This window comes from Puma concolor, chromosome C1 (assembly GCF_028749965.1).
Source record: "Puma concolor isolate L17-30 chromosome C1, mPumCon1.1.hap2, whole genome shotgun sequence".
Classification (NCBI taxonomy): domain Eukaryota; kingdom Metazoa; phylum Chordata; class Mammalia; order Carnivora; family Felidae; genus Puma; species Puma concolor.
Window position 1 is genome coordinate 190,783,698 of NC_141674.1, and position 27,970 is coordinate 190,811,667.

Sequence of the window (27,970 nt, forward strand, 5' to 3'; positions counted from 1 at the left end):
CATTAAAAAAATTAAAAAAAAATTGGTTAATGTCATAGTATGTCAGTAATAAGTCAGAATGTGTTCTAAATCGAAGACTAATACACTTGACCCTTGAACAACACAGGTTGAACTGACCCCAGTTTTATGCAGATATTTAAGATAAATATGGTACAGTACTATAAATATATTTTTCTTCCTTGTGATTTTAATAACATTTTATTTTCTCTAGCTTACTTTATGGTAAGGATACAGTAAATAATACATATACAAAATATGTGTTAATAAAGTGTTTATATTGGTAATAAGGTTTCTAGTCAACAGTAGGCTATTAGTTTCAGGGGAGTCAAAAGCTATACTTGGATTTTTGACTGCATGGGGGTCAGCACCCCTAGTCCCCACACTGTTCAAGGGTCAACTGTATTTAATCAAATAATAAGGGTTAAGCTAAATACAGACTTCAAGATGGTTTTTTAAGTTGCTTTGATATTAAAAATGTTGTTGCTAAATGTGAGAACAAAGGGAGTGAAACACTTGTATCCTGCATTATTCGTCAATATATTCCGTGACCTCCTGCCTGACATCTAGAATAGTAAGTGCCAGAATTGACCAAATATCCCCTCTTCAACAAAGCTGTCTGCTTCATTTCATCTCCCTCATAAATGTAAAAATCCTAGGAAAGACATTTACAACACATTGCTGATAGAACATACATTCAATACAGTCCCCCATACAATCAGCCAATCCATCTAAATAAAAGTCACATCACTAAACTATAATTATCACAGAGCAATTCATCAGTGTCAGCACCAGGAGGCTCAACTATTTTTCTCAGCCTTTGCCCTCTTTCTTATTTTGATGACTACTATCTTGGTTCAGATCCATACTACACTGTCCTCACGTTATTCTACCAACTTCCTAACTGACCTCTCTTTTTTAATCCATCACTGTCAGACTAATCTTCCTTAAAAACTTTTTTCATGCCATGATTCTGATCAAACACCCACAAGGGTTTCCCATGACATTCTGAATTAAGTAAAACTTCATCAAATGATTTCACACCCTCTCTGACATGGCCTCAACCGAAATTTTCAACCTTATTTTCTACCTTTCATACTCAGTATTCTCAAAAAACAAGCATGCTTTCTGAACACAGCCTGTGTTCATGTTTTCAACCTGACTGCAACCTCTCAATCTGTCAAAAAAAACAGGGGGGGGGGGGGAAATACATTTCTTTCTCTCCCTAAAATCCCACTGAAGTGACAGTAAACAATTGCAAAAGGGAATAAACTCAAAGGCAATGAAGGCTAGAGATGGCAAAGGCATCCAAAGATCAGAGATTCTGGCAAATTTTTGGAAGACAAAAACAGGAAGATGCAGAAAGATGAACCAGAGCAGGAGCCCTCAAAGCAGGCATTTTTCACTCAACATTTATTCAACAAATATATATGAGCACACAGTGTGTGCCAAACACTGTTCTAGAAGCTCAGGTTATAGTTATAAATGTGACAAACAAGGGATCTGTTAACAATAAACTTGGATTCTAGTTAAGGTAGAGAAATATGGTGATAATTAGGTTACAATTATAGGGAAAGTGATGGGAGTAGCTTCTCTAGATTGGATACACAGAAAAGGCCTAATTAGTGATATTTAAACTAAGATATGAATGACAAAAAGATGTCAGACATGCACAAATCAGAGAGAAGAACATTCCAGGTACAGCACACAAATTTGGTGCGTCAGGAAACAGAAAGAAAGAATAGTCTGATAGGAAGAGAGAGCCATATCATTCAAGGATTTGTAAACCAAGAAACAGAAGTTTGGATTTTATTCTAAGAAAGCCCTCTCGAGGTCAGTGACAAGTCATTCCTCACAAAAAGCTGCAGCAGAGGTGGGGACCATTTTTGGAGGTAGACGATAAAATGCGCAAAGGGTAGAGGTGGGAAAAAGGATGCTCAGGAGGACAAGAACCAGTATTCCCCACACTGGCAAACCTAGGGAAATTCTGGCACTTGCTTCTGGGTTAATGAAGCTAGAAAAAACAGCTCTCTCAAGCCTAGTAGCAAGCCTACGTAACCAATATAAATGCCAGAAGCAACCAGATGTAAAACAATAGGGAGTGGGTGGTCCTGAGAACCAGAAGGCACAACCTCAGCTAAAACCATTCAAAGTTTGGGGCGCCTGGGTGGCGCAGTCGGTTAAGCGTCCGACTTCAGCCAGGTCACGATCTCGCGGTCCGTGAGTTCGAGCCCCGCATCAGGCTCTGGCTGATGGCTCAGAGCCTGGAGCCTGTTTCCGATTCTGTGTCTCCCTCTCTCTCTGCCCCTCCCCCGTTCATGCTCTGTCTCTCTCTGTCCCAAAAAAAAATAAACGTTGAAAAAAAAATTTTTTTTAAACATTCAAAGTTTTAAAAAGTTTATTCTAAGGGCACCTGAGTGGTTCAGTCATTAAGCGGCTGGCTCTTGATTCTGGCTCAGGTCATGACTTCATGGTTTGCGATATCGAGCCCCACATCAGGCTCTGTGCGCTGACAATGTGGAGCCTGCTTGGGATTCTCTCTCTCCCTCTCTCTGCTCCTCCCCTGCTTGCTCTCTCTCAAAATGAAAATAAACTTTAAAAAAAATAAAAAGTTTATTCTAGAATTTGATGAAGTTGTTTAACCTTGTAAAAACATTAAAACTCAATGAATTTTATACTTTAAAAAAGTTAGTTATATATGTGTATTATATCTCAATTTTTAAAACAAAAACTAAAAAAAATTTTAAGCACTGTGCTAAACAAAAAAGAGTTGGATGCTACTTTCTCTAAGACGCCCATAAACTTTGTACCTCTCTATGGCATTTACAGCAAATCAGCTTTATATTATGTGTACTTTGCCTTATCACCCTCCACACCCAACTAGGTTGCAGACTTCCGGAGAGAGATCATATGGTTCTCATTTGTCACCCCAGAGCCACTATCAAAGAAATATATTTTTTCTTCATCTGAATTTCAACTTTTTTCTGTTAAATATTTCTAATTTGATGGACTCCAAATAGAAGATGACATCTAATTTCAGAGGACTCAAAACTAAAGGTGCGCTCCTTTAAAAAAGAAAAAAAAAAAGTGGCTGATTTATCCAATTTTCTTTTTTTTTTAATTTTTTTAAAATGTTTATTTATTTTTGAGACAGAGAGAGATAGAGCATGAACAGGGGAGGGTCAGAGAGAGGGAGACACAGAATCTGAAACAGGCTCCAGGCTCTGAGCTGTCAGCACAGAGCCTGACGCGGGGCTTGAACTCACGGACCGTGAGATCATGACCTGAGCCAAAGTTGGCCGCTTAACCGACTGAGCCACCCAGGCGCCCCTATCCAATTTTCAATAAATACTAAGTTTAAGGAACCAACACATTTATTTTTTATGTTTATTTATCTATTTTGAGAGAGACAGTGCATGCAAGCGAGAGCAGGGGAGGGACAGAGAGAAAGAAGAGAGAGAATCCCAAGCAGGTTCTGCACTATCAGCACAGAGCCTAAAACAGGGCTTGATCTCACAAATCATGAGGTCATGACCTCGGTGGAAATCAAGAGTCAGACACTTAACCAACTGAGTCACCCAGGTGTCCCAGAACCAACACTTAATTTAAAATTAATTTTGCTATCAACAGAAGAACGGTTTAAAAAAAAAAAAAACTGAAGAAAATTCTGCAATGCACTTTAGTTTTCACAAAATATTTTTATAATATTTCTATAAGCCTGTTTCTAGGGATATGATTTGATTCAATAGCTATATTAATAATATGACTCTCCTGGGGCACCTGGGTGGCTTAGTAGGTTAAGTGTCCGACTCTTGATTTTGGCTCAGGACACGATCCCACAGGTTCGTGAGATCGAGCCCTGTGTCTGGTTCTGCACTGACAGTGCAGAGCCTGCTTAAGATTCTCTCTTTCTCTCAAAATAAATAAATAAAAATTTTTTTAAAAAATGACCCTCTTAACAAGTAACGAACGAGTAATAGTAAGGGTTCCTGCACATGACAGAAACCTAATTGAAATTAATTTTATAAACAAAGAATATAATCAAATTCAAAGTTTAAGAAATTTGTCAGTACATTTATCACACTGTATCTCTTTTCTCAACTTCATCTCTATTTCTCTCCTTTCCAAGGTTTCATTCCAAAATTCTGTACTCCTATTCTGCAACCTGCTTTAAAATCTCCATTTCTTTCTTTTTTTTTTCTTCCTCTTTATAAAGAGAGTGCACGCACACACACAAGTGGGAGAGAGGGGCAGAGGGAGAATCCTAAGCAGGTTCCATGCTCAGCATGGAGCCTGATGTGGGATTTGATCCCACAAACCTGGGATCATGACCTGAGCTAAAATTAAAGTTGGACAATCAGCCAACTGAGACACCCAGGCGCCCCTGTATCTCCATTTCTTTAGATTCTCTCTTCTCATTCTGTCCCATCAATATTTTTCTCTCCATATCCCTGAAAGAAGCTACTCCCAATTCCTAAATTTCACAAATCACTAAAATAGATTTTTAGAATTAGCCAGAACACTGAATTCATACAACTGCTAAAATAGATTTTTAGAATTAGCCAGAACTCTAAATAAAAACTCAAGATTGGGGAGAAATCACTTTACTAGTAAATCCCACATATAGTAGTAGTTCTTCTTCCATCTTTGCATATCAGTATTTTATTCTGGCGGGAGTCACAAATCCAACCAGAGATGGCTCATTATTCCTGACATTAACCAGCCACAAATGGAAATGGGTAATATTTAATGGCCAAGAATTGCTTTGGGTGAAAAGATAGGGCAAATAGTTACTGAAATTTTCATTAAGAATTTGCAAAGGTGTCAAACAGCAAATGCTAAAACATCCTTTAAAATTTTTAACACAAATTCTGGTTAACAAGAAAACTCAAGTAGGTAAATATTTCATTTTTATGACCTAAGTCTGAATTAGTAAGGAGAAAACCTTCATTATCTTATACTAGTGAAAGGGTCTATTTAAAGAAAGTCTGCAAGATATTCCTAGCCTAAGTCATCTAAGACTAAATAAGGACTCAGGAGAGACTGGAAATTCTTATTCTGCCACTTAACTAACTACAACTTCAGGCTAAATCATTTAAATCCTTAGGTCTTATTTTCTTAATATGCAAAAGAAAAGATGGACTAGCAAATCCAAAAGTCTCACCCAACACCTCCCAACCAATTTTGGTTCTAATTTTTAAAATTTATTTACTTATTTTGAGAGAGAGACAGAGCCTGCATGCGTGGAGGAAGGGCAGAGAGAGAAGGATAGAGAAAATCCCAAGCAGGCTCCATGCCCAGTGCAGAACCCAATGCTGGGCTCAATCCCATGACCACGAGATCATGACCTGAGCCAAAATCAAGAGTCCAATGCTTAACTGACTAAGCTACTCTGGCACCCCTGAAGTTTTATTTTTTAATTACTGACTTTATACTCTAAATAGCCTTAGGAAACTCAGTGACTCCATCAAGTGTAATAACATTCATATTATAGCGATCTTACAAGAAGAAGAGAGAAAAGGGGGTAGAAAACTTATCAAAAAAGTAATGGCTGAAAACTTCCCTAACCTGGGGAAGGAAACAGATATTCAGATCCAGGAGGCCCAAGAACCCCCCCCCCCCAAATTCAACCCAAGGAGATTCACACCAAAACACACAGTAATTAAAATGGCAAAAAGTAGTGACAAAAAAACTTTAAAAGCAGCAAGAGAGGGGTGCCTGGCTGGCTCAGTCAGAAGAGCATGTGACTCTTGACCTCGGGGGTCATGAGTTTGAGCCCCACACTGACAGTAGAGACTAAATAAATAAATCAGTAAGGAAATAAATAAGAAAAAAAAAAAACTTTAAAAAAAGCAGCAAAGAGAAAAGCAGACAATTACATAAAAGGGGAATCCCATAAGGCTATAAGCAGATTTTTCAGCAGAAACTTTGCAAGTCAGAAGGAAGTAGCATGATATATTCAAAGTGTTGAAAGGGAAAAAAGCTGCAGCCAAGAATACTCTATCCAGCAAGGCTACCATTCAGAATGGGAGAGATAAAGAGTTTTCCATACAAACAAAAACTAAAGGAGTTCACGACCACTAAACCACCCTACAAGAAATATTAAAAGGGATTCTTTGAGTATAAAGGAAAGACCATAAGTGAAAGTATGAAAACAAAACAAAACAAAAAAACACAAAAGCAGTAAAAATAAGTATTTCTGTAAAAATCAGTCAAGGGATTCACAAAATAAAAGGATGTAAAGTATAACACCATATACCTAAAACATGAGGGGGAGAGGACTAAAGAATGGGTTCAAACTCAAGTGACCATCAACTTTATATGGACTACTATATCCATAAGATGTTATATATAAACCTAATGGTAACCACAAATTAAAAATCAGTGACAGATATGCAAAGAATAAAGAGAAGAGGATCAAAATATATCATTAAAGAAAGCCAACATACCATGAAACAGAGCAAGAGAAGGATCATAGAAACTCTATAGAAACAACCACAAAACAAGTAGCAAATGGCAATAAAAATATATCTATAAGTAACTATCTTGAATGTAACTGGACTGAATGCTTCAATCAAAAGACATAGGGTGATAGAGTAGATAAAAAACAAGACCCAATTATATGCTGCCTATAAGAGACTCATTTTAGACCGAAAGACACATGCATTTTGAAAGTGAGAGGATGGGGGAACATTTATCAGGTAAATGGATGTCAAAAGAAAGCCAGAGTAGCAATACTTATATCAAACAAAACAGAATTTAAAACAAAGACTGTAACAAGAGTCAAAAAAGGACACTACATAAAATTAAAGGAGACAATCCATCAACAGCATATAACAACTGTAAATATTTATGCACCCAACATAGAAGCACACAAATACATAAAACAGTAAATAATAATTAACTCTAATAAAATAATAGTAGGGGACTTTAAAACCCGACTTACATTAATGGACAGATCATCCAAATAGAAAATCAACAAGGGAACAGTGGACTAGATAGACTTAATAGACATATTCAGAACATCCCAACCTAAAACAGTAGAATACACATTTGTTTCAAGCGCACATAGAACATTCTCCAGAAGAGATAACATACTAGGCCACAAAACAAGTCACAACAAATTTTTAAAAGTTGCAGTCATACCATGCATCTTTTCTGAGCACACACTATGAAACCAGAAATCAACTACAAGAAAAATCTGGAAAGAGCACAAATACATGGGGATTAAATAACATGCTACTAAGCAATGAATGGGTCAACCCAGAAATCAAATAAGAAATACAAATTACATGGAAACAAGTGAAAATGAAAACACAATGGTCCAAACTCTTTGGGATGCAGCAAAAGTGGTTCTATGGGGGAAGTTATAGCAATACAGGCCTATCTCAAGAAGTAAGAAAAATCTCAAATAAACATCCCTACACCTAAAGGAGCTAGAAAAAGAACAATAAAACCCAAAACCAGCAAAAGAAAGGAAATAATAAAGATTAGAGCAAAAATAAATGATACAGAAACTGAAGAACTAGAACAGATCAATGAAACCAGGAGCTGGTTCTTTGAAAAGATCAACAAAATTGATAAACCTCTAGCTATACTCATAAAAAAAAAAATGAAGAAAGAAAGAAAAAAAAAAGAGTTAATGAGAGGACCCAAATAAACAAAATCACTAAGAGAAGAAATAACACCACAGAAATGCAAACAATTGTAAGAGAATATTATGAAAATCTGTATGTCAATAAATTGGACAACTTAGAATAAATGGATAAATTCCTAGAAATATACAACCTACCAAAATGAAAGCAGGAAGAAATAGAAAATTTTAACAGACCAATTCCAGCAATGAAATTCATCCAGTAATCCAATCCAAGAACTCCCAACAAATATAAGCACCTTCACAGGCAAATTCTAACAAACATTTAAAGAAGAATTAATACCAATTCTGTTCAAACTATTTAAAAAAATAGAAGAGGAAGGAAAGCTTCAAAATTCATTCTATGAGCAGTATCACCCCGATACCAAAAGCAGATAAAGATATCACAAAAAAAGAGAACTATGAGCCAATAACTCTCATGAATAAAGATGCAAAAATCCTCAACAAAACATTAGCAAACCAAATCAAACAATATGTTAAAAAAACTATTTTCCACGATTAAGTAGGACTTATTCCCAGGATGCAAGGGTGGTTCAATATTCGCAAAACAATCATTGTGATACATCACATCAACAAAAGAAAGGTAAAAACCATATGATCATTTCAACAGATGCAGAAAAAGCATTTGACAAAGTACAACATCCATTCATGATTACAAAAAAAACAAAAACAAACAAACAAACCTGCAAAGTAGGTCTAGAAGGAACATACCTAAACATAATAAAGGCCTTAATTGAAAAACCCATAGCCAACATCATACTCAACGGTGAAAAACTGAGAGCTCTTCCCCTTAAGTCAGAAACAAGAAGGGGTGCCTGGGTGGCTCAGTTGGCTAAGTGTCCGACCTTGGCTCAGGTCATGATCTCATGGTTCGTGAGTTCAAGCCCCGCATCGGGCTCTGTGCTGACAGCTCAGAGCCTGGATCCTGCTTCGGATTCTGTGTCTCCTTCTCTCTCTGACCTTCCCCTACTCATACCGTCTCTGTCTCTCAAAAATAAACATTGGAAAAAAAACAACAACAACTTTTATTCAACATAGAACTGGAAGTTCTAGCTGTAGCAATTAGACAACATAAAAGTAAAACCCACAATAGAGAAATCAAAGGCATCCAAACTGGTAAGGAAGAAGTAAAACTTCTCTTACTATTTACAGATGATATGATTTTATATATATAATATATAAAACTCCGATGGGGCGTCTGGGTGGCTCAGTTGGTTGGGTGTCCGACTTCGGCTCAGGTCATGGTCTCACAGCTTGTGAGTTCGAGCCCCACGTCAGGCTCTGCGCCGACGGCTCAGAGCCTGGAACCTGCTTCGGATTCTGTCTCCCTCTCTCTCTCTACCTCTCCCCCACTCATGCTCTGTCTCTGTCTCAAAAATAAATAAACATTAAAAAAAAAAATTAAAAAAAAAGAAAACTGATGACTCCACCCAAAAACTATTTACAACTGATAAATGAATTCAGTAAGTTGCAGGATACAAAATCAATATACAGAAATCTGTGGCATTCCTATACACTAATAATGAGGCAGCAAAAAGTAAAATTAAGAAAATAATCCCATTCACAATTGCACCAAAAATGATAAAATATTTACAAATAAACGTAACCAAAGAAGTAAAAGACCTGAAATCTGAAAATTATAAAACACATGACAGAAATGAAGACAACACTAAGAAATGGAAAGACATTTCATGCTCATAGGTTAGGAGAACAAATGTTGTTAAAATGTCTATACTACCCAAAGCAAATCTACAGATATAATCCAATCTCTATCAAAATACCAACAGCATTTTTCACAAAACTAGAACAATCCTAAAATCTGTATGGAATCACAAAAGACCCCAAACAGCCAAAGCAATCTTGAAAAAGAAAAACAAAACCAGAGGTATCACAATTCCAGACTTCAAGTTATATTACAAAGCAGTAGTAATTAAAACAGTACTGGCATAAAAATAGACATACAGGTCAATGGAATAGAACAGAAAACCCAGAAATAAACCCACAACTATACGGTCAATTAATCTTCGACAAAACAGGAAGAATATCCATTGGGAAAAAGAACATCTCTTCAACAAATGGTGTTGGGAAAACTGGACGGCTACATGCAAAAGAATGAAACTGGACCACTTTCTTACACCATGCACAAAAATAAACTCAAAATGGATTAAAGACCTAAATAGGAGACCTGAAACCTGAAAACAGAGCACAGGCAGGAATTTTTCTGATGTCAGTCACAGCAACATCTTTCTAGGTATGTCTCCTGAGGCAAGGGAAATAAAGGCAAAAATAAACTACTGGGACTATCTCAAAATGTGAAGTTTCTGCACCGTGACAGAAACAATCAACCAAACTAAATGGCAACCTACGAATGGGAGAAGGTATCTACAAATGACACATCTGATAAAGGGCTACTATCAAACATGTATAAGGAACTGATACAACTTAACACACACACACACACACACACACACATAATCTAATCAAAAAATGGGCAGAAAACACGAACAGACATTTCTCCAGATGACATCCAGATGGCCAAAGGACACATGAAAGGATGCTCAACATCACTCATCATCAGGGAAATGCAGAAGAAAACTACAATGAGGTATCACCTCACACCTGTCTGAATGGCTAAATTCAAAAACATAAGAAATAACTGTTTGGCAAGGACATGGAGAAAAAGGAACCCTCTTGCACTGTTGGTGGGAATGTAAATCCAGTAATTGCATGATTGGGTATTTATCCCCCAAATACAAAAACATTGGATACATGCACCCCTATATTTATTATAGTGTCATTTACAAAAGCCAAACTATGGAAGCAACCCAAATGACTACTGACTGTTGAATGGATAAGGAAGATATAGTATAAACATACAATGGAATATTATTCAGCCATAAAAAAGAACAAAATATTGCCATTTGGATAAATGGCAACATGGACAGAGCTAGAGAGTATTTTGCTATGTGAAATAAGTCAGTCAGAGAAAGTCAAATACCATAAGATCTCACTAGTATGTGGAATTTAGGAAACAAAACAAATGAGGCATTCCAAGTGAATTCATAGGTTAGCTTTCCTTTTCGGTTAAAAATACAACCAGAGTTGGGTTCCTCTATAATAAAACATACCAATTTAGGACAACTGTTACCTGCATGCTTCTCTCTCAGAAGACAAGAAAGAACAAAGTTTAAATTACTATTTGAGAATATTGACAATTCTAGGTTCAAATAGAATTAACTCTGCTATTTGTACAAAAAAATAGTAATGTTTCACTTCAGATTAGTACTCTTTGACAAGAAATAATACTGTTCATTCAATAAATGTGTAATGAAATACTACTATGAAGTTGGGCACTGTACTGGGAAGTTACAGGGAATACAGCTATATAAAGAGTAAAATAGGGTCCCTCCCCTCAGGCAATTTTATTAAAATCTCCAACAACAAAACAGAACTTTTATACCGTTTATACTTTTAAAATGAATGCACCTACTACATGGTACAATATTTTAAATTTGAAATGTTTTTATATTACACACACACACAAGCACATGGTGGGGGAGTTTAAAGACAAATTTTGTAAGGAGACATTCAGCATTTTCAGAATAAATAATCTCTACTCTTTTGTTATAACCATTCACCAACTAGCTGATAACTGTATTTTTACTCTACTATACATGATTACAAAAAATTAAATATGTTTCCCCAAAAAACGTACTGGAAGTAAAATCAGTCAGGGGTTGTTAGCCAAATAATCATCCAAATTATCTATACAGATGTCATAAATAGGAGTTAGTGTATTTTAGTCAATTCTCCAGGATGAAACAGGTTTATAGCTAGGACAGCTAATGTATCTTTAGAGAAAACACTTTTATACCACTGTAAATAAACATAAGCAACAATGCCGTTATTCAAAACTCTTTAAAAGCTTTGGTCTGTGATCAGAAAAAATTTCTTTAACAGACCTTTGAAAGAACACAACTTCCATGGATGAAAAATTTCATTGAATATACTGCAGAACCTCATACTCCTTATCCTAATAACTATATTTCCAGAAACAAACTAAAAAAAATACCCAGACCAGAAGTTGGGGAGGATGTGGAACAAGAGGAACATTTTTGGTAGGTACATACATTCCTCATCACTTCAGAGAGCCATTTGGAGATTACATATCTAAAGATCCTGCAATAATACCTCTAAGTGTCCAAGTACTTAAGAGACAAATGTCAGGAAAAATGTACAAAAAAATTCACCACAGCATTCAAAAGGTGAATGGAAAAACCGGCTCATTCTGAGAAAAATATGAACCAGATCTAGAAGAATCAGCCTGAATATTGTAAAACCATCTAGTTGAAAAAAAAATGAAAATTTTAGGAAGCAAATATAGTTTATGGCTTGTATGTAATTCAAAAGCACAGAACAGCAATAAACAAAATTTTATGGATACATGTGTATTAAATGCACTAAAACACGAAGCAGAACAACACAAATTGTTATCTAGGAGAAGATTTCTGCTGTACCCATTGTATCTCTTCAAATAAGTTATTTGAAGAAAATAAAAACTGATTACTACAGCTGATGAGTATATGCAGATGTCTATCATGTTTTACACTTTTATTTAAAATGTTTTAGGGGCACGTGGCTGGCTCAGCTGGAAGAGCACGTGGCTCTTGATCTTAGGGTGGTGAGTTCGAGCTCCACTCTGTAGATTACTTGAAGTTAAAAAATAAAATTCTTCAAAATTAAAAACTAATTAATTTATTTATTAATTTATTTATTTCCACTTCCACCACAGGTATAATCATACTTCTACTCATGCTGCTCCTAGGGTGGAAGATGACCATCGTGCATATATATATACACCTCCCCCTCCAGGAACCCAGGCACAAGCCACCCACCCCAACACTCACAGACAGAAGCATTCCAGTGCACACAATCCCAGATGATACATTTTCCCACAGTTTAAGTTGACTTTAGACACCTGAATATTTCCCCTGAGGAAGTGCATCATTCCTGGGGTACTGCAATACCAGGTCAATGTGTGGAGTAGATGGAGCAAGCTCCTATTCCATCTCCCTGCTCCAAAAATCTACTTACTATATTATCCTGGGACAAAGGATGCATTGGATATTAAACAGATAAGAACAGACACCACACTTGATCTTAACCAAAGTCCTAGAAGTGATAAAAAAAACAAATTTATTTTAAAATGAAATTCAAAGATGGATAAAAAAAAGTTGTGAACAAGTATGCTTAAAGACAAATATTAAGGAAAAAAAACAGGGAAAAAATGGGGGGGGGTAGGGCAACTAAATATCCTACAAGAAAAAAAAAACCAAACCTGAGTAAACTGAGGTGTGTTTTATGTCCATTCTGGATTATAATGCAGGTGCTGTAAATTATTCCTAAAGCATTTAATGTATGGGAAAATGCCAGTGATAAAACTTTAAATGAAAGAAACAAAACTAAATTGTGCATACTTAATGGCTATATAACATACATACACAAAGGTGAGAAAATGTATCAAAAATTTAAACTGTAGTCATTTCTGCGTGGTAGGACAGAGTTTTATTTTCTTCTTTATACACCTCTAAATGTCACATATTTCCATTAATATTAACGAAAGGGGGGAAAAAAGGAGAAGGTAAACTACAAACTCAAAATCCTCTTGTAAAAACTTACTTCCCAATTAACGTGATAAGATTGTTTTACTTTTGATTCTAAAATTATTGGACTATGTTAACAAAGATAAACCTCTTTAAATATTAATATTCACAACTATACAAGCCAAAAGAATTACGCCAATAACTATACAGCTGTAAAATTATACTTTACAGTTTCTAAAGATACCCGTTTAATCTCTGCTGTTTCTAGCACTGTCACATCGAAATATATGGTCCCTTCATCTATGCATTAGATAAGGTTTTCACATGGAAAATCTCATACCAAATCTTAATTTATATCATAAAAATAAACATGTGTAAATAACAATTTGGCTGTAAGAAATGACACAAATAGGACAGCATGCAGTGTTCACATAACATACTCCATGGCAACTGAAAAATAAAAAATACTGTTTAGAGAAATTAAAGACCTAAATAAATGGGCAGATATACCATTATTAATGGACTGAAAGATGGAACGTCATTATACGTCAATTGCCCCCATATTGAACTAAGTATTCACTATGTAATTATAGCCAATATCCCAATGTCTGATTCTAAAATTTACATGGAAAAGCAAATGACCCAGAACAGCCAAAAGAATCTGGTAAAAGAACCTGGGGTAAACTACCTGCCTTCAAGATTTACTCTAAGGCTAAGTAATCAAGACAATGTAGTAATGGCAAAAGAATTGAGAATTCCATCACTGTAACAGAATACAGTCCAGAAATAGGCTCATTCTTACAATGTCAAATGATTTTCAACAAGGATGTCAAAGTAGGTAAGTTGAAAAGGAAAGGTTTTGTTTTTCTACCATTCCTGAGATATAGTTGACAAACTGAAGTACAAAGCTTTTTTTAACAGATGCTGGAGCAAACATATAAAATATTAAGGGTGGGGAAGCCTCCACTTCTTTATCAAACCATTAACAAAAATCAATTCAAAATGGATCACAGACTGAAATGTAAAGGCTAAAATTATAAAGCCCTTAGGAGAAAATATAAGATACCTTTGCAACTTTGGTGTAAGTCAAGATGTATAAGGATAGAAAACACTAAACCATGAAAGTAAAAATATTTTGATAAAGTCCAATATAAAAACTTCTTCTCTTTGAAAGACACCACTAAAAATATAAACAGGCAAGTCACAGACTAAGAGAAAATATTCACAAATATATCTGATGAGGGACTTGTATTGAGAAAATATAAAGACTTGCTACAACTAAACAATAAAAAAGATAACCCAATTTTTTAAATGGGCAAGACTTGCAGTCATTTCCCAAATGGCTAATATGAACCTGAAAAGTTGCTCAACATTACAGGGGATCAGGGAAACGCAAATTAAAACTACAACGAGATACCACTACATTGGCATTACAGTGGCTAGAAGGCAAAAGACTGACAATTCCAAGTGCTGCTGAATATATAAAATGATGTGTACAACTTTGGCTAAGTTTGTCAGTTTCTTGAAGGATTAAAATTACACCTACCCTATATAACCCAGCCATGTTCTCATAGGTATTTATCCAAGAGAAATAAAAGAGACTTGTATACAAATAGAAGAGACTTGTACACAAATGCTATAGCAGCTTTATTAGTTAAGAGCCAGAAATGGAAGCAGTCAAAATATCTATCAACAGTTGAATGGATAAATAAGCAACAATATGGAACAATCTAAAAATCATTATTCTACTTGAAAATAAGCCAGATTACACACACACACACACACACACACACACACACACACACACACAGAGAAAAAGAGAGAGAGAGAGAGAGAGAGAGAGAGAGAGAGAGAGAGAGCGCGCACGCGCGCTAGAGCATGGGCAAGCGCTAGAGCTCAGGGAGGGAGAGGGAGGGAGGGAGGGGGAAAGAGAAGGGGAAGGTGAGGGGGAGAGAGAGAGAGAGAAAAACACTGAGTGATTCTACACATAAGATTCTAAGAATGCAAACTAATCTATAGTGACAGGTTGCCTGGAGACAGAGGGGAAGGGAGATACGACTTGCAAAGAGTTATGAGGAAACTTTGGGGGACAATGGAAATGTTTACTATCTTGATTGCAGTGATGGTTTCATGTGTGTATGAAAACACACCAAATTGTATACCTTAGTGTGTAGTTTATTATATGGAAATTATATCTCAATAAAGTAGAAGAAAAATTTTTCAAGAAACAAGCAAACCAAAAAACTTTAGAGCAGAATTAGAGTCAAGGTAGTGGCTAGCCATGAGGGGCAGGGGTATAAGAGAAGCAGATGTGGGGCAGGGGGCTTCTGGCACACCTGTGTTTTTCTTTTTTTCATCTCTGTACTGGTTACGGAAGAGCAGTCAAGTTGTAAAAGTGTACACTTATGATATGTGTACTTTTCTGTATATTTTTCTTCAATACTGTTTTTACTTCTATTTAAGTGTTTATTTATTTTTGAGAGAGAGAGAGAGAGAGAGAGAGAGAGAGAGAAAGAGAGAGAATGAGGCAGAAGATAGAGGGAGACAGAGGATCCCAAGCAGGCTCCCCACTGCCACTCAGAGCCTGACGCGGGACTCAAACTCACGAATTGTGAGATCATGAACTGAACCAAAACCAAAATTTGGAGGCTTAACCGACTGCGCCACCCAGGCATCCCTCAATACAAAGTTTTTAAAAGCGGATATAACATCTACCTATGACCTAGCAATCTGACTCCTTTATCCAAGAGAAATGAAACATCTGTCCACAAAAAGACCTGTACAAACATATTCATAGCAGTTTTCTTCACAATGGTCCCAAACTGGAAATAGCCCAGGTGTCCATTAATAGGAAACTAGATAAACAATCTATGGTACACACTGCTTGTAAAATTGAATATTACTCCACAATAAAAAGAAACAAACTAATAACGCAAGCAATAACATGCATGTGTCTAAAAACATCATGCTGGGTGCAAGAAGTCAGGGATAAAAGAGTACATATGCACAATCAACTAATAGAAAGTTATAGAAAAGGCAAAATTTACCTATGGTTGTAGTTGCTTCTAGGAGAAGTAACTATCTAGGATAGGGAGAAGTAGAGAGAGAGTGGGGGAAGGTAAAGGGTAGTCATAGAAATGTTTTAGATCTCACTAGAAATGTCAGGAAAAAAATGCTCACTACGAATATGGAAAAATTATGTCTATCAAAACTAGTGAATAACTAAATTAAATGTTTAACTGGTACCTTTAATTCACCTTCAATAATCCTCAAAAGCATAATGCAAAATCCAAATTTAAGTTTCTGAAAAAAGTCTATAATTTCAATTGCGGTGAAGAATGAATTTTATTTAGGTCTCACTTTGCTGTGAAGTCTCACTTTACATATTTTTCTTCTATAAAAATCATTTCCCAATTATTAAGAAAATGAGAATGTCTTGTCCCAAGTACTTTTGTTTGTCTTTGTTTTTTATTTTGAAAGAGAGAGAGAGGGGCGCCTGGGTGGCGCAGTCGGTTAAGCGTCCGACTTCAGCCAGGTCACGATCTCACGGTCCGTGAGTTCGAGCCCCGCGTCAGGCTCTGGGCTGATGGCTCAGAGCCTGGATCCTGTTTCCGATTCTGTGTCTCCCTCTCTCTCTGCCCCTCCCCCGTTCATGCTCTGTCTCTCTCTGTCCCAAAAATAAATAAACGTTGAAAAAAAAAAAAAAAAGAGAGAGAGAGTGAGTGAACGGGGGCAGGACAGGGGCAAAGAGAGAGGGAGAGAGAGAATCCTCCTGCACTGACTGTGCAGAGCCCAACGTGGGGATCCATCTCAGGAATCGGGAGATCGTGACTTAAGCTGAAATCAAGAGATGGATGCTTAACCAACTGAGCCATCCAGGTGTCCCCTAAGTGCTTTATTTTTAAGATGGATTCATATAATAATATTATACACTACGAAATGGAACTCTTCTGAAAGGTCCATTAACAATAATAATTCAGTAAGACTGTATAGTGGTTTCTAAAATGGAGGTGACTCTACCCCAGGAGGTAGGAGTGATGATCTAAGAAGAACGTATTAGGAGCTCTTTTTGTATTTAATCTGTATCATACGTATGTATTTTAAGTATAATATAAGGTAATAGAATATATAGATTTCCTTAACACACAAAATGACACTGGCATCTTCATTATGGCCACCAATCAATCACACCTGATATAAAGTAATCCAAGTATTCTGGTACTAAGTGATTCTAAGTATTCTGAGACAGTGATAGTATTTGCTAGATTCTTTTTCAATAATGAAATAAAGAACACGACTTTTTGGAATGTGCTACAAGAAATGGGTTCAGAGAAGATACAGTTTCAACAGTAAACGATTTCCTTAATAGAAACAGTATTTTATGGAAAAACTATTATATAATCCTTCATGAAGCAGCTGTTTTGATTTCAACAAAAGAAAGTTGGGGGCAGGAAGTAAGATTTAATTTCAAGAGCAACTACTGCCAGCAAAAGACAAGCTGAAGCAAGAAGATTGTCAAGTGTTATAATATTTTACTGATGTAGTTGAGGAGTGACCATCGTATTTTATATCAAACAGGTTTATTAGTTGTTTCATGGCAAAGTATTTAAAAGAGGTGTCAAAAAGTTAAGCATTTATTTTTTTACAAAGAGTCTAAATTTGCGGACTTTCTGTGGTGACTATAGTAGCATACCACCTAGCCACTGTTTTCAACAGCAAAAACAAAAAATTGGTTAATCTGTACCTTAAAAATCAATGAGACATTTTAAAACTCAGTAAGAAAATATCTGTTTTCCAAAAGAAAACAAGGTGTGTCATCTTGAATCACTCACATATCCTAAAAACAGAGAAACCATTTTCTAAGTTTCAATGCTTTCCAGGGTTTTCTATGGATTTTGAACACATTTATTAAAAAATATATCAGTGCAAATCTTCACACTGGAAAAGCAAACTTTACTAGCTAAATCTGCAAAAGTGATGGATGGAAATTAAACAATGGGTATCTCCAGTATGAAAGCACAGCCAAATATATACTTATTCTTTTTGGGTATATGTCCCTATATAAGCTGCCTTCTAGTTAAGACAAGCATTAAAACCAAGTACCAAATTAAACAGATTTCAGATGCAGACTTTGGAATTTCTGTATTACCAAGTAGTAAACCCAAGAGTTTTTCAAACATAATGCAGCATAGTCATTGCTCCTGCTTTAAAAAATATGTATTTATTTTAAAATTGTAAACAAAAAGGTTTTGTAGCCATTACTAACATTTATAAAGTACTCCACTCATAGATAAGGGGATCATGATTCCCTTCACTAGTCTCTAAAACCATTTGTTACAATATAAAATAAACTAATCAATAAAGAATTATTCTTTATAAATAAAGTAAACACTATTAGACATTATTAGATTTTAGTGAATCCTTTCAGGAGATGTAACCAATTGTAAATAATTCTTCAAATAATAGTTTTCATTAAAAACTTTACTCAATTTCTATTCTACTTAAGGGACTGAGGTATTTCAGATGAGTAAAAGCAGGGCCAATAATCCAAAATTCAGGGGAATTTAAGACAGTACAATTATCTACAACACAAAGCAAATCAAGTAAGGTCTAGAGAAATGAAGAAGAAAGCAATTCTGCTTGGTGTCTAACAGCTTCACAAAGAAGGTGTATGAAGCTGGGTCGCAAAGGGTAAGTGAGATTTTGACTGGAAAAAAATAGAAAAAAGCATGTCTGAGAACCATGGATAGAGGCATGAACAACCTGGGGTAAGAAAAGAATATACTGTATATAGTTGTTTTGCTGTACTCACTTAGCTAACACTTTTCTTCACATATCAAATTTAACAAGATTCTTTTAAAGGTATTTTCCAAAAAAGCATCTACCTCTTAAGAACCGTTACAAAATTGGTTGACTGCAATTCTACAATATTTAGGCCTATCTAAAATTAAAATGTTTACAGTTCCAATTATCTCCAGATTCACTATTCTTCACCAGGGGGCTTAAATTTTAAGTGTCACACAATGACAAGACATCATTATGGACCTCCCAACCTTCTCATGTAAAGGGATGACTTACTTGTCCTTTCTTTTCTAAATCTAATCCCTCCCCTTTTTCAAATCCCAGTACCATGTGCTTTCTTCTTGGACTCTGCTCCCTTGATTACATTCTCTACTGATTCCTTGTATCCTGCACTTAAACTGGCATCCTCTCTGTTTTAGAGGGATGAATACCTAGCTCTTCTGACTTCTCCATTACATCTAGCTCTGCCCAACGAAGAAAAACAGTATGTATTTTATTAGCAGCAAAATATATACTGTTTTAAAAGCCAATCTGTAAATCAAGAGTGATGTATTTTAAGACATCTGCCCCAACATGTGGTAAATTACATCTTAAAGTAACAGCAGTAAGAGCATGGGATGAAGCTTTTTAGAGAACATGTAATTTGGGGGTTTTCTAATATTTCCCAATAAAACTTTCCCAGAGGAAATTTTTTTATTTAAATCCAAGTTAGTTAACATAGTGTAATAATGATTTCCGGAATAGAATTCAGTGATTCATCACTCACAAAAAACACCCAGGGCCCATCCTAACAAGTGTCCTCCTTAACGTCCCTTGCCCATTTAGCCCATCCCCCCAACCCAAAACCCCTCCACCAACCCTTAGTTTATTACCCGTATTTAAGAGTCTCTTATGGTTTGTCTCCCTCCATTTTTACATTACTTTGCTTCCCTTCCTCTACATTCATCTGTTTTGTTTCTTAAATTCCACATATGAGTGAAATCATATTTGTCTTTCTCTTACTGACTTATTTCACTTAGCATAATACACTCTAGTTCTATCCATGTTGTTGCAAATGGCCAGATTTCATTCTTTTCAATCGCTGAGTAATATTCCATTATATATATACCACATCTTCTTTATCCATTCATCAGTCGATGGACATTTGGGCTTTTTTCTTACTTTGACTATTGCTGATACTGCTGCTATAAACACTGGGGTGCATGTCTAGATGAAATCTTTTTTACTTTATTTTTTTCTTAAATGTTTATTTATATTTGAGAGAGAGATAGAGACTGTGTATGAGTGGAGAGGGGCAGAGGGAGTCAGAGACAGAATCGGAAGCAAGCTCCAGGCTCACAGCTGTCAGCACAGAGCCTGACACAGAGGGGCAACTCACGAGCAGTGAGATCATGACCTGAGCCAGAGTCAGACCCTTAACCAACTGAGCCACCCAGGCACCCCTGAAATCTTTTTCTTTTTTTAAATGTTTATTTTTGAGAGAGAGAGAAAAATAGAGTGTGAGTAAGGGAGGGGCAGAGAGAGGGAGACACAGAATGCAAAACAGGTTCCAGGCTCTGAGCTGTTAGCACAGAGACTGATGGCGGGGCTTGAACGCACAAACTGTGAGATCATGACCTGAGCAGAAGTTGGACACTTAACCGACTGAGCCACCCAGGTGCCCCTCCAGATGAAATCTTTATACAGCATCTCAGATACATAAAACTGACACAAGTGCTGCTAATACTATTCTATGTTCAAATATATTAATTTATTACCAACTCAAAGAGACAAGTTAAGGATTAAGTATGTTATAGTCTTATAACAATCTAAGCAAACCATTTATTACCGTAAAGTTTTGTTTTGATTTCACCCAGATAAGTAATTCCAAGTAGGTAGCAGCTTTTGTAGTCTCAGGATATGATTCAGTTAAATTGAAAAAAAAAAAAAATTGTAAGTTTTTTCTTTCAAAATTGGTTTTGAATATGTTGTTATAGTTTTCAATTTGTTAAAAAAATTTTTTTTTACCGTGCAACAAAACCTTTATTAACATTTTGAATAGCTATCGAAAAAAACATCAATTCAGCTTTAATGAAACTGGTAATATCTAAACCTAGAGTGGGGCAAATGGCTAGAACGCAGAGTAATGCCATCATTGGGTATATAAATTCAAGACTGAAGAATTAACAGCCACCCCTCAGATGGAGAACCAGGTGCAGGGTTGATCCTTTCTGGGTGCTGTAATCAGAAAGAGTGCGGCTATCTTCCAGCAGCTTTGCCTGCAAAAAGGTGAGCCTCTGCTGGTCAGGGCAGATCCCTTCTTTATCTTGGATCTTAGCTTTCACATTCTCAATGGTGTCACTGGGCTCCACCTCCAGAGTGATGGTCTTGCCAGTCAGGGTCTTCGCAAACATCTGCATACCACGCCTCAGATGCAGGGCAGGGTACAGGGTCGACCCTTTCAGGATATTGTAATCAAAAAGAGCCTGGTCATCTTCCAGATGCTTGCCTGCAATAATCAGCCTCTTTATCCTGGATCTTTTTCTATGGTGTCACTGGATTCCACTTCCAAGGCAATAGTCTTGCCGGTCAAAGTCTTAGTGAAGATTTGCATTTTGACCTGCTAGTGAATGCAAAGACACTAAATCCAATCACAATGAGTCACCTCCACACCAACACACAAACACCCAAACACCCGACAATGCCAGCCACTTGTGAACTAAAATTTTTTGTGTATGTATGTGAGGGTTGCTGAGTCCTTTCAATGGAGAAAAAACAGTCCTTTCACCAAATGGTGCTGTAAACTGGATATACACATGTGAAAGGATGTGGTTGGACCCATATCTAACACCACACATAAATATTAACTAAACATAAAAGCTTAAACTATAAAACTGTTAGAAAAAAACATATGGCAGGGGCGCCTGGGTGGCGCAGTCGGCTAAGCGTCCGACTTCAGCCAGGTCATGATCTCGCGGTCCATGAGTTCGAGCCCCGCGTCAGGCTCTGGGCTGATGGCTCGGAGCCTGGAGCCTGTTTCCGATTCTGTGTCTCCCTCTCTCTCTGCCCCTCCCCCGTTCATGCTCTGTCTCTCTCTGTCCCAAAATAAAGAAAAAAACATACGGGAAAACCTTCATGGCATTGGATTTGGCAATGATTTCTTGGACATGACACCAAAAGCATCAGCACCAAAAGAAAAAAAAAGATAAAGTAGACTTCATTAAAATGAAAAACTTGTGTACATTAAAGGATACCATCAACAGAGTGAAAAGACAACCCATGGCAATGGGTTGTAAGTCATTGTAAATCATGGATCTGATGTGAAATTAATACCCAGAATATATAAGGAATTCCTACAACTCAACAACAACAATAAAAACCCAATTTTTAAAAATGGGCAAATGATTTGGATAGACATTTCTACAAAGATACACAAATGGTCAATAAGGACTTGAAAAGATGCTCAATATCACTAATCATTAGAAAAATGTAAATAAGGGGCGCCTGGGTGGCGCAGTCGGTTAAGAGTCCGACTTCAGCCAGGTCACGATCTCGCGGTCCGTGAGTTCGAGCCCCGCGTCGGGCTCTGGGCTGATGGCTCAGAGCCTGGACCCTGTTTCCGATTCTGTGTCTCCCTCTCTCTCTGCCCCTCGCCCGTTCATGCTCTGTCTCTCTCTCTGTCCCAAAAATAAATAAACGTTTGAAAAAAAAAAATTAAAAAAAAAAAAGAAAAATGTAAATCAAAACCACAATAAGATGCCACTTCACACTCATTAGGATGGCTATGATAAAACAATACAAAACCCTGAAAACAGCAAGTGTTGCTGAAGATGTGGAGAAGCCAGAACCATTGTACGCTGCTAGTAGGAGTATAAAATGCTACAGCCACTGTGGAAAACAGCACGGAGGTTCCTCAAGAATCAAACATACAATTACCATAAGATCCTGCAATTCTACTTCAGGGTATATACCCAAGAGAACTGTGGTGTGTGTGTGTGTGTCTGTGTGTGTGTGTGTTGTGTGTATACACACACTTAAAAAAAGAACGAAATTCCGATTCATGGTATACAATGAACTTTGAAGACATTATGGTAAGTGAAATAAGCCAAATACAAAAGAACAAATATTGTAGGATTCCATTTATATAAAGTACCTAGAGAAGTCAAATTCATAAAAACAGTAAGTAGAAAAGTAACTACCAGGGAATGGGGGGGGGGGTACAGAGTTATTATTTAATGAGTAATTTCAGTTTGGAATGATGAAAAAGTTCTGAAGATAGTGATAATGGTTGTACAACTTTGTGAATGTACTTAATACCACTGAAATGTACAATTGAAAATAGTTAAAATGGTAATTTTATGTTGTATATTTTACAATAAAAAATTTGTGTGTGTTATTTATTTTATTATGGTGGCAGTATAAAAATGTAGTTAAGAAAACAAGCTTAAGAATTATGTTGAATGGTTTCACACCCAGCTCTGTCATTTTATACTTCTGTAGTCTAAGCCTGTTTGCTCAGACTGTAACAGAATCTACTTCATAGAATTATGGCAAGAATTAAATAAATTTTATATGTAAAGCATTAAAAATAAGGCATGTCGGGGCGCCTGGATGGCGCAGTCGGTTAAGCGTCCGACTTCAACCAGGTCACGATCTCGCGGTCCGTGGGTTCGAGCCCCGCGTCAGGCTCTGGGCTGATGGCTCGGAGCCTGGAGCCTGTTTCCGATTCTGTGTCTCCCTCTCTCTCTGCCCCTCCCCCGTTCATGCTCTGTCTCTCTCTGTCACAAAAATAAATAAAAAACGTTGAAAAAAAAATTTTTAAAAAATAAAAAAAAAAAAATAAGGCATGTCATTTAGTAGTCACTTTTTATCATTGTAGGTTTAAAATACATTTTTAATGAGATTTAAGTGAAACATCCGCAGAGCCCTTGAAGGGCCTCCTCAAAATTCCAGAGTTCAGTAAAACACACACTGAAAACCAGTGATCTAATCCAAATTTCTCATTTTACAGGTAAAGGAATTAAAATCCAAGATAAGAGGTTAGCCTAGGTCACATATCTTGTTTTGCTAGTATTAATTATTCTAAAATAAGAGTTTGAGATGAACAATAATGTTGACATTCAAATACTTCAGAACCAAAGCAAAGCGATGAGATTCTATAGACTCTATGAATAGTGTGATACCATCCACCATGCTAATCTAAAAAATACAGTAATTATGTATGGGGTGAAAACCAAAAGGTAGCAAAACCAAAAGGAAAGTCATCTTAATTATTCTCAAAGACATGCTTAAAAACACTTCTTCAGAAAATAAAGTGTTAAAACATTAGTGAAAACCAAATTATATTGACCAAGAGTATGAGACTACTCCACTCCTGTTAGCCACTTACTATATAATCTTAGTGAGACCTCTCAATCTGAAAAATCAGCTGCTTTTTCTACCAAATGGAGCTAATATGCACCACGAGGAAACATCTACAAATAATTCTTTATTAAATTCAAACAGAAGAGAGCAGCAGTCCAAATTACACAAAATGTCTAATCCAAAAACTCATGTATTAAAGCTTTGTTGACATTTTTGTACTTCTTTGGATAGGGCTAGATCTGGTTTCTGGGAAATTCGCAACACAAAAAGCAAAATAACAGAGACAATCTTTGAAGGTCAGACTCAACAAGAGCGGAAAAGGCTTTTGAGCGTCTCTATTTTGCCCTTCCCCCATTGGTCTTACTCCTCAATTGGGCTGTCAAAGGACAGTGCCACCTCTGCTTGGAATGTCCTCCCCATCTACATCAGCTGAAATTCTACCCATTCTTAAAGGTTCCACTTAAATGCCACAGCTTCCATGAATTTTCCCCCAGTGCTCCCAATCTAGAAATAATTTCTCTCTCCTCTTTGCTCCCATATTTTGCAGCTCTACTTCAACATTTTATTATATAATGCATTGCATTACAATTATCTACCTTAACTTCTTCCCCCACCTTACCCTCAGGTAAATCTCAAGAGCAGTAGGCTAACATTTGCTAACACCTCAGAGCCTTGCAAGGTGCTAGGCATTTGGCATACATTATCTCATTCAATCTCTTTGACAACCACCTGGGGAGATAAACTGGTGGTGGTATTTCCATTTTACTGATAGAAAAGTACTGCTCGGAGTTAACAGCTTTGCCGTCACACTACTAGACAATCCCAGGTTTATGGAGCCTCTGGTTTCCCTGGCTTCAAAAAGCTCTTTCCATCAAGCTGTGCTGCAGGTCTTGTCCACTTTGTGTGTCTCTCACTCTAACAGACAAGAAGGTATTCCACAAAGATTCGCTGAATTTAATATTCCTCTGAACTCACTACCACCCTTTTAACAATCTGTTCACGCTCTATCCCTAGCCCATTACCTTTACGGTTCCTATACAGATTTTACATACACACAGGCAGCTCTCCAGATCTTCAAAAGAAATGCTGCAGACATATCAACCTTTATGGGGAGGTTAAGTGAAGAACCTTTCAGTTCTCCCAGATTTCCCCAACTGCTCTTCCCACAAAATAGAAGAAACCTCCCCCACACGAGACACATTTGATGCGATGCTTATACCCTTCCAAAAAGCTCTTATTTCATACTCAGCAACGTCTTCGTGCTTACAAGCAGTAAAGGCTTATGCGGTTCCCAGTTCACACTGTGGGGACACCCTAAGACACTGTCTGAATAAGAAAACCGCATCTTACAGACTCTTGAAATGAAGGCATCCTAATAGTATTACTCTGCCTCCGTCTCCTCCTTACCGTCCCCCGCCCCCCCCCCCCCCCCAACGAACTGCAGTTTGGATTTCCGGCGGGAATGCACACGGACACAGCAACATGAGAGGGGGCTCAAAAGCAAGAGCGCAATTACTTAGCCTGCTTAATTAGAAACAAGACGCAGAAGGCGCCCCGCATTTCTGTATCTCTGCAATGAATTCATGTATGGAAGGTGGGGGCCACGGAAGCCCGAGGAATCCCAGACATGGAATCACTGGATTCTGCGGCGAGTCGGGGAAGAGTCCTTTCCTCCTCGCGGTCCCGGGCCACCAGCCCCCCGTACTGGGTCCAACCCCAACCGCACCCTCCAGGCGGTCCTGTATCTCATTGTCTCCCTCCGTCGCTGCCCCCAGGGGCGCAGGGGGCAGCCCAGGCCCCAACGACCCCCACCCACCCGCCGCCGCCTAGCCGGGCGTGGTCCCACGAGCCCGGCCCGGCAGCGACCCCGCCCCAGGCTGGGCTGCCCGCACCGCGCCCGGACGGCTGGGCCGCGCCAGGCGCCGGGAAAATGGAGGCGGGAGCAGAGGCAGCGCCTCACAGCCCGCGCCCGGCCGGCTCCCTCCGCCCGCCCCGAGGGTGAGGCTAAACACTCACCGCGGCAGCTGCTCGATCCTCCAGCGGCCCCGGGCTGGCCAGCCGCCGCTCGCGCTGCTCGCGCTGCTCCCGCCGCCACCCCGCCGCCTCCTAAGGCGCGGCGCTCCTTCCCCGGAGACGCCGTGAGCGCCCGCAGCTCTCGCGCCGCGCGCACCGTGACTGACTGACTGACCGACCGGGCGGGGCGGGAGCGCGCAGCAGGCGGGGCGGCCGCAGCGCCCAGCGGTGGCCGAGCCCAGTGGGGCCGCGTCCGGCCGAGGAGCAGAAGGCGGAGCTGAGGGCCGGGCAGCGGACGGGCGGACCGACTCACGCCCCGCCGCTAGCTGCCCCCGCCCGCCGCCAACCACTCACTTCCGGCGCAGGCGGCCGCGCCCGCCCCTCCCGGGCGTCCGCCTGCCGCCCGCGCCCCCCGCGCCCCCCGCCCGCGCCCCCTCGCCGGCCCTGCTCACCCTCCCTGCAGGCGCCGGACCGCACCCAGCCGGGTCTGTGCTCCGTGCTCCGCCTTTCCTCCGCGCGCGCCTGTGAACCGCCTCCAGGAACCAGTGAATCACAGAATGAATGAGCGAGGAAGGAAAATCCCGGTGCTGTCCCACCCCCTGCTCGCCTTTCGTTGGACGCAGGCCCAGTGGCCTAGGTCCCAGGGCCGTGAGACACACGGAAGCTTCGAGCAGATCTGTCAGAGGACCTGTATGCATGCACCTTTATGTCATCCACGTATCCAAACACCCCAGCAACGCATCAGATGTCTTAGGTGCTTAAAGGACCATGGTCGTAACAGTCTGTGAGGCATGTTTTTAGGAAAACCCATTTTGGCCGACAACTCTCTGTATTTTCATGCACTGTATTGAGAAGCTTTTAGAAATTGGACATTTCAATGATTTTTAGTTACTTTTTACCTTTGAAATGTGCTTATCTTGCGTTCTGAAGTTTTGTCACCCCCCCCCCCTTACTGAAATTGTTTAGGAATAAGGTGTTGGCATTTTTCTGGATTACCAAGCTCTAAATTCCTCAGATACTGCTCATTTTGATACAGGCTTGACTTACTCAGACTTTTAAGGTTTCATCTTAAGTTTTTATATCTTTATTTTGATCTCCTAAAGTTCATCAAAGAGAGAAGAAAATAGAATTAAATTATTTTTGCCTGGCTACATGCAAAGTAAGTTTGTTGACAGCATTAAAACAATTGACCAATTGGAAGGTGACCTGGAAATAGTTGTAGTGAACATTCCTTTTTCATGCCTTCCCATCTGCTTGCTAAGTATGAGTATCTGCATCTTGAATTTTCACAGATGAAGGATTGACTATACCATTTCTGACACCTGGGCTCCCTTTCTAAGAACCAGAGTGTTCATTTCTCTGTCTTGGGGCCATATCCTGGTTTGGTTAATTACATTCCATTTTTTTCATATATTCTTGAGGACTTTCACGTGGTTTCAGGCTTTTTGCACAATCTGTTCCAAACTGGTGCACAATCCGTTCAAACTGGTATTTAGAACCATACAATACAGTTACTAGTTGCATTTCACGCTTGAGATATTTGTACTTTAGAAACATA

General features: G+C 38.4%; 2 protein-coding genes and 1 non-coding gene across 10 annotated transcripts in view; all 3 read right to left on the reverse strand.

The window, feature by feature from the left end:
• The window catches only part of RAPH1 (Ras association (RalGDS/AF-6) and pleckstrin homology domains 1), a 108,730-nt gene extending 81,770 nt beyond the window's left edge, over positions 1 to 26,960 (reverse strand). For 3 of the 8 annotated variants that reach the window (XM_086719350.1, XM_086719349.1, XM_086719348.1), the window contains exon 1: positions 26,865 to 26,954. The gene's annotated coding sequence lies outside the window, so the exon portion shown is untranslated. Of the gene's footprint in view, positions 1 to 26,415; positions 26,719 to 26,864 lie in introns of those variants that run through there. The other 5 variants (XM_086719354.1, XM_025935400.2, XM_086719351.1 and 2 more) reach the window with 4 other exon arrangements.
• Positions 12,646 to 12,834, reverse strand: LOC112849192 (U2 spliceosomal RNA). The gene has a single exon (XR_003222614.1). It is a non-coding gene; the product is annotated as a U2 spliceosomal RNA (small nuclear RNA).
• On the reverse strand, positions 18,522 to 21,944 carry LOC147578633 (ubiquitin-like). The gene has a single exon (XM_086719394.1). It carries the CDS (start codon positions 21,453 to 21,455, stop codon positions 21,219 to 21,221), a length of 237 nt encoding a protein of 78 aa, XP_086575520.1. The 5' UTR covers positions 21,456 to 21,944; the 3' UTR covers positions 18,522 to 21,218.
• Positions 26,961 to 27,970: the final 1,010 nt, after the last annotated feature.

What these genes read in the sequence shown, in the direction of transcription:
- LOC147578633 (XM_086719394.1), bottom strand. Translation starts at nt 21,455, where the DNA reads ATGCAGATGTTTGCGAAGACCCTGACTGGCAAGACCATCACTCTGGAG.